At 37.5% G+C, this 19860-nt stretch overlaps 3 protein-coding genes across 3 annotated transcripts; all 3 read left to right on the forward strand.

Annotated features, from left to right (window-relative positions):
• The first annotated feature begins 4878 nt into the window (after positions 1-4878).
• LOC131329222 (uncharacterized) lies at positions 4879-7837 on the forward strand. Its single transcript, XM_058362308.1, has 2 exons — positions 4879-5275; positions 7293-7837. The coding sequence occupies exons 1-2, from the start codon at positions 5020-5022 to the stop codon at positions 7604-7606; spliced, it is 570 nt and encodes a 189-aa protein (XP_058218291.1). The 5' UTR covers positions 4879-5019; the 3' UTR covers positions 7607-7837.
• A 3875-nt stretch (positions 7838-11712) lies between these two features.
• Positions 11713-15301, forward strand: LOC131329223 (E3 ubiquitin-protein ligase RMA3-like). The gene is made up of 2 exons (XM_058362309.1): positions 11713-12073; positions 14308-15301. The coding sequence occupies exon 2, from the start codon at positions 14313-14315 to the stop codon at positions 15102-15104; it is 792 nt and encodes a 263-aa protein (XP_058218292.1). The 5' UTR covers positions 11713-12073; positions 14308-14312; the 3' UTR covers positions 15105-15301.
• A 2261-nt stretch (positions 15302-17562) lies between these two features.
• LOC131329224 (expansin-A12) lies at positions 17563-19392 on the forward strand. Its single transcript, XM_058362311.1, is given in 4 exon segments — positions 17563-17698; positions 18163-18472; positions 18794-19046; positions 19048-19392. Coding segments are annotated over 4 exon segments (771 nt in total). The 3' UTR covers positions 19120-19392.
• Positions 19393-19860: the final 468 nt, after the last annotated feature.

Genomic DNA, 19860 nt, shown 5'->3' on the forward strand with positions numbered 1-19860 from the left:
AATGGAGCTCAAATGTAATCGAAGGACATCTACCAGAACTATGGTTCAAAAATATAGTATTAGCACAAGATTATTAGAACAGTTAAGTATTTAAGTACACCAAGTAAATTGAGAGAGTATAAAAATAGTGAAAACAGGAAAGAACAAGTACGTGAGAACGAAAGGCATGCATATTTATCTTAAGGCTAGTATTCATCTTCGCAATGAGTTGCGCCCCATCGATAGTTGTGCCTTAATTAATATAAATAAGGTGACCTTGCTGTCAATTTTCCTGAAAGCAAAAAAGTTGCCTTTTGACATAAAAAAATTTAGAAATACAATATTGTCAACATGAATTAATAATTTATAAAAAAAATTGACTCAAAATTAAAAATTGTGAATTTTTTTTAATTGAGATAGAAATAACTACCCAACTTTTTTTACTTAGGCCAAACCGAACCTAATTCAATACTAATATTCCAATCCTTCACTAATATCTCATATCTGACAGGTTACACAAGAGTCTGTACTAGTCCTCTTGGAGTTCCTAAGGACGCGGGGGCTCTGCTGCCCACCATGGGCAGCAGCCCCGACCCACACTCACACACGGCACCGTTTTATCAAAGGAAAAAAAAAAAAACTCTTTCGTTTGCAATTTTATGGAGCAGAAACGTGATTATGAGAGCCCTAGAGTTAAAATTTAATTATGTCTCTTTAGAATAATATGATCAGAATAATAAGATCTGCGCATCAATTCAAACGGATTGAAAATTAGAGCACTTAAATTTTTTAATCATATTTTTTAATATATAAACGGTCTAAAAAATTAAGTGTGCCACTTTTTAATTCGTTTGAACAAGTACGAAAATCTTATTATTCTAATCATATTATTCTAAAGAGATATAATTAACTTTTGTCTATAGAACTCTCATAATCACGTTTCTGATCTACAGGATCCTAAATAAAGAGCAGATACTTAATTATGAGAGCCCTAGAGACAAAAATTAATTATGATGCTTTAGAATAATATGATTATTATAATAAGATATTCGTACTTGTTCAAACGAATTAAAAATTGGCGTACTTAATTTTTTTTAGACAGTTTATATATTAAAAAATATGATTAAAAAATTTAAGTGCTCCAATTTTCAATCCGTTTGAATTGACGCGCAGATCTTATTATTCTGATCATATTATTCTAAAGAGACATGATTAAATTTTAACTCTAGGGTTCTCATAATCACGTTTCTGCTCCATAAGATTGCAAGCGGAAGAGTTTGTTTTTTTTCACTTTGATAAAACGGTGCCGTGTGTGAGTGTGGGTTGGGGCTGCTGCCCATGGTGGGCAGCAGTTCCTAACATGGATTCCCAAACATTGTTAATTATCTTAACAGAAATCATAATCGCAAGGAAGAGTTGCAAGGAACCACGCAAAAAAAAAACTTGTTTGGGTCCAATTCGAGTCTCAAAAAAATCTAGAAAAATATCCATAAAATTTTGAATATTATTTTATAGGGTCCTATAAAAAATCAGCTGCAATGGACATTAGTAAGTATTACTTTTGGATTCGTAGAGGTGATTCCTTGCAAATCTTATCATAAAACTGGATCCTTTTTGGCTATGTTTAGGGTTTGCCATGCAATCAATTCTGAATTTAGATTCCACGGCTGAACCGCCGCATTCACTAGCTAGTTTCATTAGACTTCTAATTGGAATTAATGAGTAAGATCAAAGGAAGGAAGGTAAGTAAGATGGTATTAAGTCAGGCTGTAGATTTTTCATCGAGGAATATGTTTATCCCACATTGCTTTAATTACCATGTGTTGTAGTTTTTTTATAAGAGTCGAGTTTTACTTAAACTAACGCTGAGCTCGGTAACATAAGCTTATAACCAAGTGAGGCATTAAAGTGATTGGATGTTGATGCAATGATTGCTAGTATGTCATCGGGTTGCAGAAATGGTGCGCACCCAATTCAACATGGATTGGTTAGCTATTTAAATCTCTAAAGATAAAGAAGGGAAATTTACAGCACCCTTGCCTTAAACGCACCTGCTAAACTAAAGAAGAACATCAACAAACAATCCCTTTTTGCCACTTTTCTCTGTCAGGTTTACAAATAATTTGTGAACAAATTACGGAGTCTGGAAAAATCCCATCATTGGTACCATATCCAAATCACCCACTAGCAATGATACAAACACTAATTCTCCAATAAAATGATTTGAACCGAATGAAATATCAATTTGAGACTAAGGCTCCGTTTGTTTCGATGTAAAATGTTTTACGATGTAAAATCTTTTTTATGTAAAATGTTTTTTCTAAAAACAAACTTTAAACTTTTATTTTTTGGTGTTTGGTTGGCACTTAAAAATATTTTCATAAATTGACAAAATAGTATATAGAGAGAGCAGGGGCTTAATCGGTAGAGAGATCTGAGAATATTGGAATTGAACATGGGTCAAGATCGACGATCGATGAAACTGATCAGTAAAAATTGCAGTAGAGGGCAACAAGTTTATTTCGGAAAATAACTTACGGAAGATTTAATGATAAGTAATTTTCATCCAATTAATAGAAAATGTTTTACATGTAAAATATTTTCCTCATTTTTTACACAACTAAACACCGAAAAATAGGTAAAACATTTTACCGGAGAACATTTTACGTCCAAACAAAAGAAGTCTAAGGGTCCGTTTCGGAACGTAAAATAAGTACTTATTTTTTAAGGCAATTTCAAGCTCAAAAATAATGTGTTTATGCAAATAATTTTTCTACCAATATGGATCTTGTTTAATAGATCTCATCAAGATCTTTAATACAGTGCAAAAAAAATTAAATAATTATTTTTTTATTTACATTAATTTTTAATTTGAAAATGTGAAATAAGATGCTTATTTTTTAGGGAAAATTTCAAAAAAGCCCCTGAACTTTCTGACAACTTGCAAAAAAACACCTGAACTTTCACTATTAACAAAAAAACACCTAAACTTTGCATTCCGTTAGCAATTAAACCCCTGCCGTCCAATTCCGTCAATTTTTAACGGATGGAGCTAACGGAAGGCGTTAACTTTTTATTTTTTTTCACTTTTTAATTCAAAAATTACTTTTAACTCTTTCTTTTTTTTATTGGTAAATAAATATACAATAAAGTTCTTTTTTTTTCTTACTATTTATCAAAAATTACTTTAACCATATTTTTTATTTTCAAATTTTACCTCCCCCCCACCCCCCCTCCCCCTTTTTTTTGCTTATTAGAATCAACTCCACACCACCAATTAACCCCACAACCAACCGCCAAAGCCTTAGCCACAATTTCAGAAATTCAAAAGTTCTTTTAACCTCCTCTTTGTAACCTTTTCTTTTTTTTAGTACTTTTACTTCCAAAAATTATTTTTAACTCATTCTTTTTTTTAGTCATAAATAAATATGCAATAAATAGTAAAAATGGGTTAAAGTTATTATTATAAATAGTAAAGATTAGAGTTAAAGTAATTTTTGATAAATAGTAAGAAAAAAACTTTATTTCATATTTATTTACTACTAAAAATAAAGAGTTAAAAGTAATTTTGGAAGTAAAAAATATAAAAAAACAAGAATGCTAAAAAAAAGAGTAATTTCGAATTTCTAAAATTAGAGCTAGAGCTTTGGTAGTTGATTGGTGGAGTGGGGTTAATGTTCTAAAAAAAAAAGAGGGAGAGAGAGAGAGAGAGAGAGAGAGAGAGAGAGAGAGAGAGAGAGAGAGAGAGAGAGAGAGAGAGAGAGAAGGGGAAATGTACAATTTGAAAGTAACAAAAAAGATGGTGGTTAAAGTTATTTTTGTAAATATCAAAAAATAGAGTTAAAGTAATTTTTGATAAATAGTAAGAAAAAAAAAAGAACTTTATGGCACATTTATTTACCAATAAAAAAAAGAAAGAGTTAAAAGTAATTTTTGAATGTAAAAAGTAAAAAAAAATAAAAAGTTAACGCCTTCCGTTAGCTCCATCCGTTAAAAATTGACGGAATTGGACGGCAGGGGTTTAATTGCTAACGGAATGCAAAGTTTAGGTGTTTTTTTGTTAATAGTGAAAGTTCAAGTGTTTTTTTGCAAGTTGTCAGAAAGTTTAGGGGTTTTTTTGAAATTTTTCCTATTTTTTAAGAAGGTTTCTAGAACGGGGCCTAAGATTGGGAGGTGAAGAGATTTGACCTTGTTCTCTTTATAATTCAAAAAGAATTTTTCAAAAAATTCCTCCTACTTCTAATATTTTTCTTCCTATCTCTCTCTACTTATTATTCGAAGTCTAAACTTTCTCTAGTTAATTGGAAGGTCCTTCAGTTAAATTTTAGTCCTAAACGTTACGAATGATGTGTAAAAGTCAAATAAAGAACTGTCCCCTATCAATTGCGACAAAAGGCTGTCCCTTATTAATTGAGACTTAAAAGGCTAAGTTTTATTTGATTTGTTTCTTCTTTTGATTGATTCATGAGAGGGACCACAATCACACTTGTACAAATTAAAATTTGAGGCCTTTGAGAAAAATTATTTATGACTCGTGGAGCATCGTTCAAGCTCATATTCATTCGTTAAATACTCATTCAAGATCGATTTTTAATATACATGAACTAAGCTTGAACATTCCTTTTAAGCTCAATAAGGTTTCAAATCAAGCTTAAACAATCTACTACTCGTCTCGTTCGACTTACAATATATAAAAAATTTCAAGCTACTCGAGATCGACTGGTCTCATAGAACAAGCTATCCTTCAACATGTATTAAATATTCGTTAACTTTTCAAACCAAGCCTGAACAACTTACTGATCGGCCCGTTTATCACCTCTATCACCGAGGCAGCTGAAAGGCCTTAATCAGTGCCCAAACCCGAACGGCCCAATCCAAAGCACAATTGGGCTTCACAGAGGCCAAAAAACCGTTCCTTATCCATTCACCTCACGTAAAACAAACACCCCGCCAGCCGTAGGCCACTCCCTTCACTCCGCATCACTCTGCCAAAAAAATCTCAGCTCTCAGATCTCCGATTACCGACTCTCTCTCTCATCGATGGCCGGCGCGCTCGAAACCTTCACAGTCCGCGGAGCCGCCGGTTTTCCGGCTGCCACGTTGTTGGCTCCCATCGGGAGCTCGTCAGTGTGTGCGCTCTCCGGTAACCGGAAATCGGTCAGGTTACCGGTAATCAGAGGACTCAAGATCCAGGCTGCTTATACGGGTCGGTCTTTCGGATCGTTTGGTCCGAGTCCGAGACCCGGTCGGCGCGGGGCACGAATTGTGTGCGAGGCTCAGGACACCGCCGTCGAAGGTTAGAAACAGTATCGCCCTTTCGAGCAATGAGTAATTATTCGGTGGTCTTGGGCCACCGCCACCCTTATCCACCGCACATTCCTGTAAATAAATTTTCTTCGACCAATAGGTTCCGTATACGTACATTAGTTTGTATGCACCAACATTTGTATTTTTTTTTTTGACCGGAAAACATTTGTTTGTTTGACTCAGTGATAGTAGCAGGAGTGGATGTGAGACTTGGTGATTGTAATACACTAAGTGGACTTTAAAAAACCTCCCAAACAACTAGAATTCACGAGGGCGAGGATTAAGAGCGGGAGCGAAGGCCATTTTTTAAGGATTATGTGACTAAGGTAATACAGTGATGTAGATTTCAAGGTTGGAGACCAGACGTTAAAAAGAATTTGTGACATATGAAAGGCCATATAATTTTTCTTACCCAGATTATGAAAGGACCACGAAAGAGATTATCATATATTTTCGAGCAACTTATTCTACTTCTAAGATGTACAATCTTGCGTGCCTTTATGTATTTTGAAAAGCAAGACAGTATTACAAAGAATATTAATTTTCGCCAAAATTCTTGGTTTGGCGGGTGTTCGATGGTTAAAAGTTATATTGCACGGGCAATTTATGTAATTTTTAACTTTTGCAGAAATACCACTAAAATTTCTCATACAAACTTGGATAGTGGGTAGGGAGGTTGCCCGGCCTTATCTGCCCCTTGTGTGTTGTTGGTAATAGAACTCGAAGTTGATTGGGAAGATTAATTATGAATCTGCGGAGGTTTGTTTCGCTGAAATTTATGGAGCTTAGTGTCTGATTAGTTGTCAATTCTAATATATAAGCAATGATAGATACTAGCTTCCCACTACCATTATAAAGGATGGGATACTCATTCTGATGGTGTGGAATACTAGCTGTTTCGTGTTGGCGTATGACATTTGTCAAAAGTAATAAATATGTTGTGAATGGGTATAATAGTGATGAATTTTGTTATGTAGTTGTTTGTTTCGCTCAAATTCCTGAAGCTTAGTGTCTGATTAGTTGTCACTTTTAAGTTTTAAGACGTAAGAACTAAAGAAGTGGACAGCAAGTGAATGTTTTCTGTAAAAGATGGGATGCTTATTCTGATGTGGTTGAATACTAGATGTTTCGTATCAAATATATAATATTTTTCAAAAGTTATAATTATGTTGTGAACATGTATTGTAGTGATGAATTTCGTTATTTAGTTGTTTGTTTCGACCGAATTCCTGAAGCATAGGGTATGATTAGTTCTCAATTTTAAGATATAACAACTAATGATGTGGGCAGCAAGTGAACTAATGAGTTTTGTGTTAGATTATCTGTATAAGATTGGTCATCCGATACTTATGCTGATGTGTTTGATTACTAGCTGTTAGGTCTGGAGATATATGATATTTGTCAAGATATATAAATATATTGTTGACGGGGTGTATAGAATGGACTCGAATATTTTTCCAAAGGACATGCATTAGTGGACGTTGTTAATTTTGAGAACCAACTCTGTGTATCCCACAAGAAATAGTCTCTGTCTATATGAAACAATGATATTTTTTCAAGTTTGGCTTCTTTTTTTGTTATCTGTTATTGAGGATCTTCCTGTGGCTTCCTGAATGTGGGATGCAGAATACAATTTGGTGCTACAATAGAATAATTCGGGATGTATTATTCATGGTTTTCCCCATTGATGTCTTTGTAGCGAGCTTATAAGAAAGAGTCTCATGCTTTTGCAGTTTTTCTTTTATAGTGTAAAAAGTAGAAAACGAAAATTGATGTATATTTTTACCTTTTGGGCCATGATGGCACTAGTCTGAGTGTTTCCTATTTCCCTTGTGGCCTTGTTACATTTGGTACGTGGAGTTAAGGCTGTCCGCAGGTTGTAACTAGATTGTCTGTCTCATCATTCTATCAAGCCAATACTGTATCCATCTATCATTATCAGCTTTGCTTTAGTGAAACAACTCCTCTTAACTGAAAGGTCTCATTTGTTTCTTTAACATCTGCAGTGGCTTCTGTCACTGATGCAACTTGGCAGTCACTTGTCCTCGAGTCTGTTTCCCCTGTTCTGGTCGAATTCTGGGCCCCATGGTGTGGTCCATGCCGAATGATCCACCCTGTTATTGATGAATTGGCAAAGCAATACACTGGGAAGCTGAAATGCTACAAGGTGAACACTGATGAGAGTCCTTCAATTGCAACTCGATACGGGATCCGTAGCATCCCTACTGTCATGATTTTCAAGGATGGAGACAAGAAAGACACAGTTATTGGTGCTGTTCCCAAATCAACACTGACCACCAGCATAGAAAAATTCTTGTAGAGGTGGTAAGAATTACCAATCCCTAGTGGATTCGTTTCTTGTATTTGTTTCATCCCTCGTTAGTTAATTATGCAAGTTCAGACACACAGCCTCAATAAACTCAATATGCTGCTCCTGTATAGTTGCTGGTTGCTGCTGTACTTCCTGTTTTGATCAGATTAGTTGTATATGTCTTACATTTTTCAAATGACTTATTTTGTGTGAATGGATTGAATTCTCTCTGTTTTTCCATACCTTGGTTTAGGGTTTTAGGAGGTTGTTATTTCTCATAAAAGCGTAAAAATGGAGGTTGGTTGCTTTACTGTTTTTGCTACTAATTGGTGAATGTTGGCTGAATGGCTCCCAAGTGACCTGGAAGTAATATGGGACAAATTCTTTGCCTTGGAAGCTTCATTATCCTCGTCCAACTTTCTTCGGTACTATGTTATTGTGCATCTTTATTGTTCTTCGCTTACTTTGAGATATTGTTGAGGTCCAACAACAAGAATGCGTTTTGTTGGAAGAAAATTATTATCTCAAATGGAGGTATTACAGACACCTTTTCTACTACTAATCGTTGCTGCAGATGGGAGAAAAACCTTAGGATCTTTCCTTGAACCTTGGATTTCATTTTCTGAGTTCACAAGTGGAGTTTGAATTGGTTTATTCTGTTCTTCATCTTCTGCCTCTTTTTTTGTTACCCAGAGGTGCCTCTTTCTATATTCTTACCAGATGAGCAGATGATTTTTCCTGTATCATAGGTTTTAACGAGGGATTTCTGCTAATTTCTATGTGAAATGCTTCAATACTTTTACTCGGCGGAGTTGTGCGGGGTGTTAAGAGGGACAAACACCCCTTTAACAACCATGCTATGCACCTTCGCATTCTCAAGGTGAGGTGCGAAGCTAGTTGATGGGTGAGTAGGTAAAGCAAGAGGGCAAGCAAGCAACTGTGGGAGCAATGTACCCATAACGCCTTGATGAAAAAGAAAAAGACAAGGGAGCTTTCAAGCTCCTTACATTGTGGAACTTGAAACCCTGGATGGCTTGTTAAGACTAGATTTTGTTCCTTCTATGATCTTCGCAATCATGTCTCCTTTTGTTTCTGTTCCCTCTAGCTAGGCTAGAGCAATATATTCTAGACTCTATTTGTCTTTTTATGATCGTTTTCTCGTCCTCCCTACCCCGTGGGCCGTGGCACTTACATATTCAATTGCAGGTATCTCAGTGTCCGTTGGTTATGTCACAAACCTCTTGTGGTACTAATAGTTTTCCTCCTCTTTTGATGAAATTCTCTCTGCTACGCTCAGCCTCATCTCTACGATTATTTTAGTTATGGGTTCTATGGGAACTGAACGATTGCCTAATCCACTGAAATATGGCTATAGCTAGCATTCACCCTGCATTTGTTTGCTTGATTTGGTGGTTGACATTCTCTTTCGCAATTGGATCTGCACTGTTGGTGGAATCAGACTGATTTTGAACTTCTTATCTTTGTCCACTCTGGCTAGAGATCTCTGCTGACGGGGAACTATAGGTTGAAAGTAAGACTCAAGTCCCTTCAGTGTCATAATGGACTTGTGGATTTCTTTGTGGTTCTCCCTTGATGACATTGGATGTTGTCAACTTAATTTTGATGCCTTCCAATGGGAAAGAATTAGTGACCCTCACAGTTTACAATTTTTCTAAAGATACTGTCAGGGATGAAGTCCATCCGATCAAAGAGGCTGCCTGGTATTCTTATGCTCATTCAGGTTGGCTTCCTGGTTCTCTCCCAATGTTATTGTTACCTCAAACGTCTACCTTGTTGTCTGTCATGTTGAGTCATTCTCGATAGTATGTTTTGTGTGTTTTTCTTTTGGCTTATTTGATATCAGAAATTCCTTACAAGAGCTCAATACTAGCTAGCAGGTGGTAATACTCCAGGCTGCATGATTTTAGTGGCTTTCACGCATCTTATAACTACTTTTTGGCTTGCTGTCTGTATTTTTTACTAGCATTATTAAGCAAGTATCGATTTGAAATTGGTTTTTGTTCTCAAAAACAGAAAATTAGAAATTGCAATGGAAAGAGAACTCGGTAATTCTTATGCCACACAGAAAGAAGGCCTTCGCGGGCAAAAGCCCCTCAACCAATGGTTGACCTAGGCTAAAAGAAGTGCTGCTTTGTTCTCTTTTCTTATTCGAGATTGCGTTGGTGTTCTGTGTACTTGATTGGTTTTTACCATTTCCCATTCTAGTCCAAACCATTGAGCTTGCTACTCTCTCAGTTGTTTCTCAAATATATATATCAGCTGACTAGTTGCTGGTTTTCGATTTCTAAGCATTGAACCAACTTTAGGTCCAAGTTTGATTTTATGACGTACCACCTGTTTATTAGCTTGGATTCTTCGTACTGGAGTCTCTATTGGGGGGGCTGCTATGCCTCGTCATCCTCCACCTTTAGGCTAAGCGCAAACTCGGAAAAAAAATTTGATCCGACGAAACTACATTCAAATGAAGCCCATGAATCAAAGACACGTCTCTTTCACTTACCTATCTCATCAGAGCCCACGATGTTCGCAAAAAAAAAATTGCATTTGGATTGGGATGGAGGGAGTAGCAATCTTCGGCTCGAAATAAAAATGTGAATTCTATTTCTACATCAAGAACTTTTGAGGGGTGCACCGGTACGTGGGAGCATCTGGACTTCAATGTGCCAAGCTTTCACTGTGGGCATGGAAATCAGGCACAGTCGGTCTTCTTCAATTTTCACCTCGCACGCTGATTTCAATTCAAAACTTACCTTTTTCAAACTGTTAACTGTTTATTTTGGTTGATTTTCCTGCCCACAACAGAGTTACCCGTGGAACTTATAGAAGACTTTGAACCTTTGGAGGCTGTACCATGGATTTTTTATCGGCTGCTTTTATGTCTGGGATCATGGTTTAGGGGCTCATGGATTAGGAATATACAGTGTGGTTGGAACAACAAAAACCTAACATATGGAGTATCAGTCAAAGTAGACTCGAAAATAAGTTTATGGGTGTACCAGATTTTAGTCAACAGCAATTTTAGTATTTTTTTTTTAAAGGCAAAAATTTATCAATCTTTGAAATTGTTACGAAGATTAAAAGAACGAGGACTTGGACGGCATTGTAATTAAATTATATCTCTAAACTAAGAACAATTTTGTGCCCAAAAATCCGAGACCCAAATACGAGATTGTCAAGAAGCCAACCAAGAAAACACCCATTGGGACAAGCCATCCCTAAAGGGCCAAGCCCAGAAAATAACAAGAAGAGTAGGCCTTTGCAAAGAGCATATTAATCTCCCAGTTCAAAGAAAAAAAAAAGAAAAAAAAAACGAGATCATGTAAAACTGCATCCAAATCTAATTATTTGTGCTTTTTTTTTTTTTTTTTGGGTTTTTTTGTTTGATGCTACTACAACTTTATGTTGGAGCAAGCCATTTTGAGATCTTCCAATTTTCACAGTAAAATTTTTATTACTATCTTTATTATGGTATAAATACTTAAGAACAATGTAAAAACAAACAGGCACTTTTTTCAAGTCCGAAACCTCTTAAATGCTATCAACATATTTGAAGCGTGATTGACCCTCAAGATTTCTCGAAGTACATGTACGTTGGGCTCTAACACCTTAGTTATAAAAAAATAAAAAAAAACAAGCACTACTTTTTAAACAATTTTCACAATTCTTAAGGGGTGTTTGTGAGAGCCCCCTTCTTCTTCTTTTTTAACTTTTTGCATTTTGTATTCCTAACCTTTTGGATTACGATCATAATGTAATATTAAATCTGTAAAGTACATGAGATATATATAGAATGCATTTTTGTAATAATAGTATTTGTGTGATATGGGTAAAACATATTTTGTAAGTCTTTATGTTTTTTTTTTTTTTTTTGAAAATTAAGTTTTTATGTTAACACCAATGAAAAAAGTGATAAATAAAAAGTCAAGAACCGAAAATGCATTTTGTTCTCTAAACTCAAGAACCGAAAATGCATTTTGTAAGAACGTATGAGTGGTTGCACGCGTCCCCTAACCCAGACATCTCTTTCTCACGTGCCAACCATATCGTACCGCACAAACAAACTTCCCTCGATAAACTCTCTCTGACTCTCTCTCTCTTCTGCGGATAAAAAAAAGAAAAACTCTCTCTCTCTCCTCTCTCTCATCAGTCTCTCTCTCTCTCTCAAAGTATTTTCCTCCATTTCTTCGCGACCATACACGAAACGCCTCTCTCTCTCTCTCTCTCTCTCAAACTTTTTTTCCCCTGAATATAAAAAATCGCCGCGATCCAGTTCGCAATACAGGCCCCCCGATCCATAACATTCGCATTACATTCCTTTCTGAATTACAGACGTTTTTCTGTCGGAAAAACATTGTCCTGTTCTCTGTCGCAGAATCCCCGATCGGACTCCCCATTGAAAATTCCTCAACCCCGAACCTTCAACAATTCGTCGCAGGCTTCGCTTCTTATTGATCGGTATGTCGGCGATTTTTCCCCCCTCTCTGTCAAATTGGTGTTGTATGTGTCATGCATATGTCTGCAAGTTTGCCTCTCTCTTTTTTCTGCAATTTGTTATAAATTGATCTTTTTTCAAGTATGTTTCTTGTGTTGGGGATCGTGATCACTGATCAGGGGAATTCCTCGTGTTTCTGTTGCCAAATGGAAATTGTTTTTTTTTTTTTGAATTCGAAAGAAAAAAAAAAGGAGGAATAAGGAAAGATATGGCCCCTCGTCAGCAACTCTGGGTGGCACCTCACCCCAAGCGTAAGTTTACGAAATAGCTGTGGGAGGGAGGAGCGGTAGGGAATAGTCCAAGGTGCGCCCAAGGGAAACCCTGCTTTTTTGTTTAAAAAAGAAGAAGAAAAAAAATGGGCTTCCTTGGAGGGGGTATTTTTTCGTCTGTTTCTCCTAGTTGACAAATTTGGTCGGGGGAAACCTAGGCTTAATTTTGGGGAAAACTTTTCCACATGTCAAGGCTCACCAAGATGAACACAAATGTAAACACAAATAGAGAAACAAACACCAAGTTTAGTTTACATAGTTAAGCCTAAATTGCTTGCATCCATGGGCGAGAAAGATATCTCTACTATGGATATTAGATATTACATGCATGTAAATTGACAAAATTACTCGGAACCCAACACAATTCCTGTTAGGTAAGCCTGATGCGGTCTAATTTGCGCTTACCATTCGCAGTTCTACCTCGGTTATTATTCTTGCTGTACGCAGCGGATGTAATTGGTACACTATTCTTAATTCCATACATGGTGGAAAACTTTTGTGAGTTGTGGATATACTCAACAATTACCCGAGCCCCTTTGACTCAGGGTTGCGCCGTTATATTTCTCCCCCTCAGATCTGTATTTTTTCCTCCACCCTTCATGTCTCGCACCCCATTTGTAGGCTAAACCATATATCCCATATACCGTACAAGTACATAAACCCCTCACATATTTGATGCCTACTTGATTCCTGGACTCCACATACATGTCAAATGCTAAAGACTGTTTCGTTCCCAATATATCCCATGGTGGATGATGCATATGTTTGGTTGCCATGAAAATTCAGAATTAAGAAACTTGTGGTATGAAATTCGGAGGAGATTGGGAATTAATGTTTCAGGCTTCAGCCTCTGAATGAAATTTACAGCTAAACAGATGTATTCGGATTTCAGAATTACTAAGAATCGTTCCTGTGATATTGTGGAGTCTTAATCCCCCTGCTACTGTCTACATTTTCCGTGTTTTCGTTCTAATGTGTTGTATTTACGGCCTTGTTAAGTTCTTGGAACACCTTATGTTTGTCTTTTACTTTAATGTACTTGTGACTCCAAGTATTAAATATGCTGTATCTTTATGTGTTGATCAAAGAAAGCTGCCAACAAAGCTTCTAAGCTATGAATTCATCGTCATGTCTTCTTCCATTAACTCTACTCATTGAAATTTGGCTAAGTCTGAAATAGTTTTGGCTGACCCTAGGAAACTAAGATGGTCTCAAACATATTTGGAAGATTTCTGTTTCACAGGTTGCTTATTATGGTTTTATGCATAAAGTTCCTGGCACCAGTTAACTCTGTGGTCGCTGATTCCAGGAGCAGATAATATTCATAACCATGACATAACCTGAACCCCCCCAAAAAAAACCGCACGTTGGGTTATTCACTGCCTCCTAGTGTTCCATGTACATTATCCTTCCTGACACTTGACCTTGAGACAGAAAATACCGGATTGGCTTGTGTGTCTCTAGCTCTTGCGTTTTCTAAGTCTACATCATTAATTACGATGAAGGAAGCTGGATATTTCTGAATTTGCTTTCCTAGAATGTCAAAGAAGTACTTCTTGCTCTTAGATTGATGTGTGAATTTAGGAACTTTTTGTAAATTTTCTAGGCACAGACCTAGTTTCTGCAGCAAGCATGCTTTTGCAGGTCATCCTTTTTCTTTCCATCACTGATTCTTTTGTCTTATTGATCACTTCTATTAGCTGTCTACAACAATTTGTCCTCACTGTAATACGGGCGTTATGCTGCTTTATAATTTAATATAAAACTTGAGGATGATGCTTGGTTATAGTTGGACCTTGATCTTTACTGCACATAGTTCAACGTTTTTCTTGCATGACGCTGCATATAAAGTGCTTCTTAACCTGAATAACCTAGAGGTCAATATTTAAACTTTATGTTCAGTATAAGAGTTGTTATTTGCTTAACAGAGCTGATGGCCTATGAACAAAACTTCCAAGACTTCCAAGAACCTATGGCACAGTTTGAATCTGAAGGAGATGTTTCTCTGAAGCAAAAGTGGGAATTAAATTCTGCTCCAGCAACCGCTGCAGAAAATGGGAATGGCTGCTTTGATTGCAATATATGCTTAGACTCGGCACATGATCCTGTGGTCACCCTCTGTGGTCACCTCTACTGCTGGCCTTGCATTTACAAGTGGCTCCATGTCCAAACTACCGCCTCCTTCGAATCAAATGAGCCCCCCAAATGCCCAGTCTGCAAGGCTAAGATTTCCGAGTCATCGTTGGTCCCGCTATACGCGCGTGGAAATTCTTCATCAGAATCCAATTCCAAAAGGCCCCACCGTGATGTGGTCCCACCTAGGAGGCCACCTGCTCTTGCTGTGGACACCACAGTGGCTTCCCATCAAAACCATCAGCTTCACGCGCATCCTTTTCACTCACTGCCTCAGCCGTTGCAACACCAACAGTTCTTCCCTCACCCTAATTACGGAAACTACGCTTCCATGGCAGCTTCCAACTTTGGTGGCATGGCAATGACTGGCATCTTTCCCACAGTCGGGATGTTTGGGGAAATGGTATTTGCAAGGATGTTTGGGAGCTCAGACCCGAGTTTGTTTCCTTATCCTTACTCCAGTACTGCTTATACTTTCATGGGAAACGGAAGCCCTAGGTTGAGAAGGCAGGAGATGCAGCTCGACAAATCTCTGAACAGGGTTTGCATCTTTCTCTTCTGTTGCTTTATGTTGTGCCTTATTTTGTTCTAAATTCTTTCCATCGGCACCATGGGGTTGTAAAAATTATGGGTTTGAACTCATGAACGGTTAGGAATAGGTTAGGTTTATACTACCTACTATTTTGGTGATTCTGAGGACAGGTATCTTCTATGAGATGATGTTCGTCTCCTGTAAAACAGATATTTGTATTGAATTACGAGTAAACATTTTCCTTTTCGCGGTATTTACACCATTGCGCAAAAAAGGAAGCTAAAATTTACTTTCCACTTTATTTTGTGAGCAATTGGGATTGCTTTGAAGATTGCTTGAGGGAAGAATAAAGAGGAGGAAACCAATGATGCCTCCGGCATTGCAAAATCCCCCTTCCATCTTTGTGTTGTAAACAAGTTGATGAACCACCTTTTTTTGTTTTTTGATCAGAACCTTTTTTTGTCATAGCTTTCGAATATCTGCTTTGTTTTTAATACTTCCTACGTCCGGATTTAATTGTCCTTCGTTTTATTCTAACCGGCTAAAAAAGAGTTACTCCGTATATCTTTAAATCTGTAATGAATTTCATATCGAATATGGATATTGTTTGATAGATCTCGATTAGTTTTATAATACAATGTTTCAAAATCACATAAAACATTATAAATTACAATATATAATCAATTGAAAAGTGGCACAAACTTCTAAAAAGAACAATTAAATTAGAACGAAGAGAGTAACTCGGTTTCCGGCCCAAGGGGCCAACTGGTGGAGAACAATACCACTTTCCACTATCAGGGCCTAATCAAAGCCGAGGCAAGTCCTGTATACTATGAATTAGTCCAACACAAGAATTAACATCTCACTTTTTCTTGCATACTAGGACAAGGGGACCCCATAGAGTGCCCCGGGTTGTAGGAGTCTCAATTCAATCGAATTTTTTCATTGTGATATAAAGCGTTCAATTTGTAGAGTACGCTGAATATGTACCAAAAAATTAAGTTAATCGGATATGCTTAGTGTGTGGTTGGTGGATCGTTAAGTTAATTGTCCTAAAGATTGGAAGCTTCAGCTTGAATGTTCCAAGAAATTAACAGAAGGGTCCCCACATTCTTTGCTTCCCCCCAAAGAAATCCCAGAGATCTAAAACACATGGTCTTGACTTCTTGCATTTACATCATAAATTAGTACCCTTAAACTGACGATTAATGGCACATTGTAATCTTTCACCATATTTCTTTCTTTCATTTTCTTTTTTATGACTGGTGATTAAGATGTTATGGGGTCATGTTAATTTTTCCTGTTTTTGGTCAATAGCATTTGCAGTTGAAGTTATCATAGATTAAAGTCTCATTCTTGTGCCGAATTAGTGATCGGTCACGACTCTAATGGGCTAAAACCCGACGCTAATTGATAATCAAATCCTTTTGCCTCATGTCAATAAAGGAAGTTTTCAAATTACATTGCGCTCGTCAAATAATACATCTTTTCTCTGGCAACATGTTCAGAAGTAAAAGTGAAAGAAAACGATCCATAAGCTTAGTATTACTCGATCCAGAATTAGAAGTCCTTTGGATTGTCCGTAAACTAAATGAGAAGCCAGCCAATTGTTTGTTTGCCTAATTAAGATTTGTAAACTATAATACACCATCTTGTTTGATTCTTTGGACAAGTACTGAGATTAATGTCTCAACAGCAAGTAGGTCAAAATTTGTGTTTAGTTCAGCCAACCAATTAGCTCTCCGGTCGGACAATATTTTTCATATACTTAAAAAATGAATCAGTATAATTTCAACCTTAAATTACTAAGATAAATCCATTTTGGTCATGTGGCTAACAATCTTCGATTAACGTGATTTAGCTTTTATCAGAAAATACGCAGCGTCCAGCAAACTTGAAATTGAATAGGTCAAATCAAAATGATGGAATTTCAACGGAGCTCATTGAGGTTATACTATACCCCGCACGCCATTAGCACATCACACGAACCATTGTCCATATAGTTTCCAAATTGAAAACACCCCGCAGGCCATTAGCACATCAGCTACGGGCTCACAAACAAACGGTACGGTACATTTCCGTACCTCAACGGACGTGAACAAACGCGTCTAATTAATTTATGGCAGTGTTTTCTATTGTATAATAATCACCGACTGTAGGGCGTGTGTCACAGCTTGCAGAATTTTTTTTATAACTCAAGTGTTTGGATCAACTTACATGTATTTTGACTAATTTTGGGGACTCGATCCCGCCATCCACTAGCGACGAGTCCAATATTGTCGTCAAAACAAAGCTCCGAACGAACTGTCCCCAAAGGAATTGGTAACACCTAGAAGATTTCGAACCTGAAACCTTAGGAAGGAATAAATTTCTAAACCTCGAACCTTAACCACCAGGCTAACTCATTCGGGTTCAGACTTGTAGAATTTAGAATGGGTATAAATGAGTGCACTCTCTTTGGAGGTTTCATGCAGAAGTAAGTTGAATCCTCTCTTGACTAGTTCACTCTCTGATCAAAATGGCGATTGTTTTGAATCCTTCATCTTTGTTTTGTGGCTTGTTGTCTGTGGTTGTTTTTGAGAGAATCAATGGCCAAACTTGGCTCAACGGTCATGCAACTTTCTATGGAGCCAATCAAGATCCCACCACCCTTGGTAAGTTAACATACTCAATTGGATTAAGAGGCCATTGGCTTATAATTTCAGGTTTGCTAATTTGGGATCGAGGTATAGTTGGATTTTGAGTACTATATTTTTTTTTTCGACAAAACATATTCATGTGGTGCACTATAGCTGGCAACAACCGCATCGTTTGCAAGCATCACAAAGTACATGAGATTGGTGCATGCAATGTGACACACTAAACGATATAAAACGCGGTTGCCATAACATCATTGTTTAGAAAAATGCTCAAGACCATCCGTACGGATGGTAATTTTCAGTAGTCTTGGTATGATAGTAAAAAGTAGAAGGAAACATGTACACGGTGTAAAGATAACAAGTAAAAGCATATAAAAAATGTAAATTGCGAATTGAATTTTTAACTTTTTGGAAATTATTTGCACCGCAAACCATCACAAGGCGGTGAATATTCATACTCGATTGTTCTTTATTATCAGGTGGAGCTTGTGGTTATGACAATACATTCCACGCCGGATTTGGCACAACCACGGCGGCGGTAAGTGGTGCCCTCTTCAGAGGGGGCGAGGCATGCGGCGCATGCTATAGAGTCACATGCGACCATAAGCTCAACCCAAAGTGGTGCCTCCAGCGTGGTGTAGTGACCATAACCGCCACCAACTTGTGCCCTCTGAACAATAATGGAGGGTGGTGCAATCCTCCCCGCCACCACTTTGACATGTCTATGCCTGCATTCTCCCGCATCGCACGGCAAGGAGACGAAGGCATTGTCCCTGTCCTCTACACCAGGTAATTATTAATTATCCACTCTTTCATAGTGAGGGACAAAAATTCGAATCATCCGCTTGTTTTTGCACCACCTCATTTTTCATAGCATCATACTTACATGTCATTGGAACATTCTGAAGACATTAATTGGACAATTTCCAAATGGATTGGGCTCAGCTCTGGTCTTTCAAATTGACTTGGCTTAGCTCCTAGCTAGTTCTTAAGGGCTCTTACAAGAGTAGTGACGTAATTGGCTCCAAGCCCCTTTTTACTCCTTGAACTCTAGCAATTATGTATGTTTTTCATTGTAAACATTCCATTTTCATGTGTTCTGGATTGAAGGGTGTCCTGCAGAAGGAAAGGGGGAGTTCGTTTTACCTTGAAGGGGGAATCCAATTTCAACATGGTGATGATCTCTAAGGTGGGTGGGAGCGGTGATGTTAAGGCGGCGTGGATCAGGGGCTCAATCAAGAGTACTAGAACGACGACGTGGGCACCCATGCAAAGGAACTGGGGTGCAAATTGGCAGAGCGATGTGGATCTTCGAAGCCAAACGCTGTCGTTTAAACTCATGTTGGTTGATGGGAAAATGTTGGGAGTTCTTCAATGTAGTCCCTTCGTCGTGGAAATTCGGCCAGACTTTTGCTGCCAAGAATCAATTCACCTAGCTAATTAGCAGTATATATGAGTAACATACATGTCCAAGAACAAGCAATTTTTTTCAAATAGTTGTGACACATCATATTATCATTGATTGTTTGTTATTCAATTGAGAATTCACGACTAGTGCTATTCATGGGCCGTGACATGTTGATAAACTAAATCAAGTTTATGTCACCATTTTCTTTTGTTTGGCTGGCGAAAGTTAATATTGTTAGTTATTACCCATAAGGTTTGAATCACAGTCAAATGCAATAAAGTACATAGTACGGTTAGTACCTATCACTTGCCCACCACTCCACTTGCAGTTTATGTCACCATTTTAAAGATTTTCGCATTTCTTACCAAACATGCTAGTATTGTGACAAACCTGTGACTTCGAACGCACAATCATAATCAAAATCGTTTTTTTATAGATCTCGTAGAGAAGATCATTAACGTGGAAAATCATCTTGATCTAGCATTAACAACTGAATGAATAATACGATTGCAAACGAGCCGAGCCGAGTCAAACTTTGTAGTGTGTGAGAGCTTGTTACTATAACGAGCTTAAAACTCGAGCTCAATCTCAGTTCCTTTGCAAACAAGCCGAGGCCGGTTCATTTGTAAAAGAGCCGAGGCCAGTTTATTTACTAAATGAGCCTATCTAAACAAGCTAAACCTATACAAACCTAGCCGAGCTTTACCGAGCCGAGTTGAGCTCTTAACGAACTGAGCCACGAGCTGCTCACGGTTCGTTTGCGGCCTTA

The sequence above is a fragment of the Rhododendron vialii genome, chromosome 6a, assembly GCF_030253575.1.
Source record: "Rhododendron vialii isolate Sample 1 chromosome 6a, ASM3025357v1".
NCBI lineage: Eukaryota > Viridiplantae > Streptophyta > Magnoliopsida > Ericales > Ericaceae > Rhododendron > Rhododendron vialii.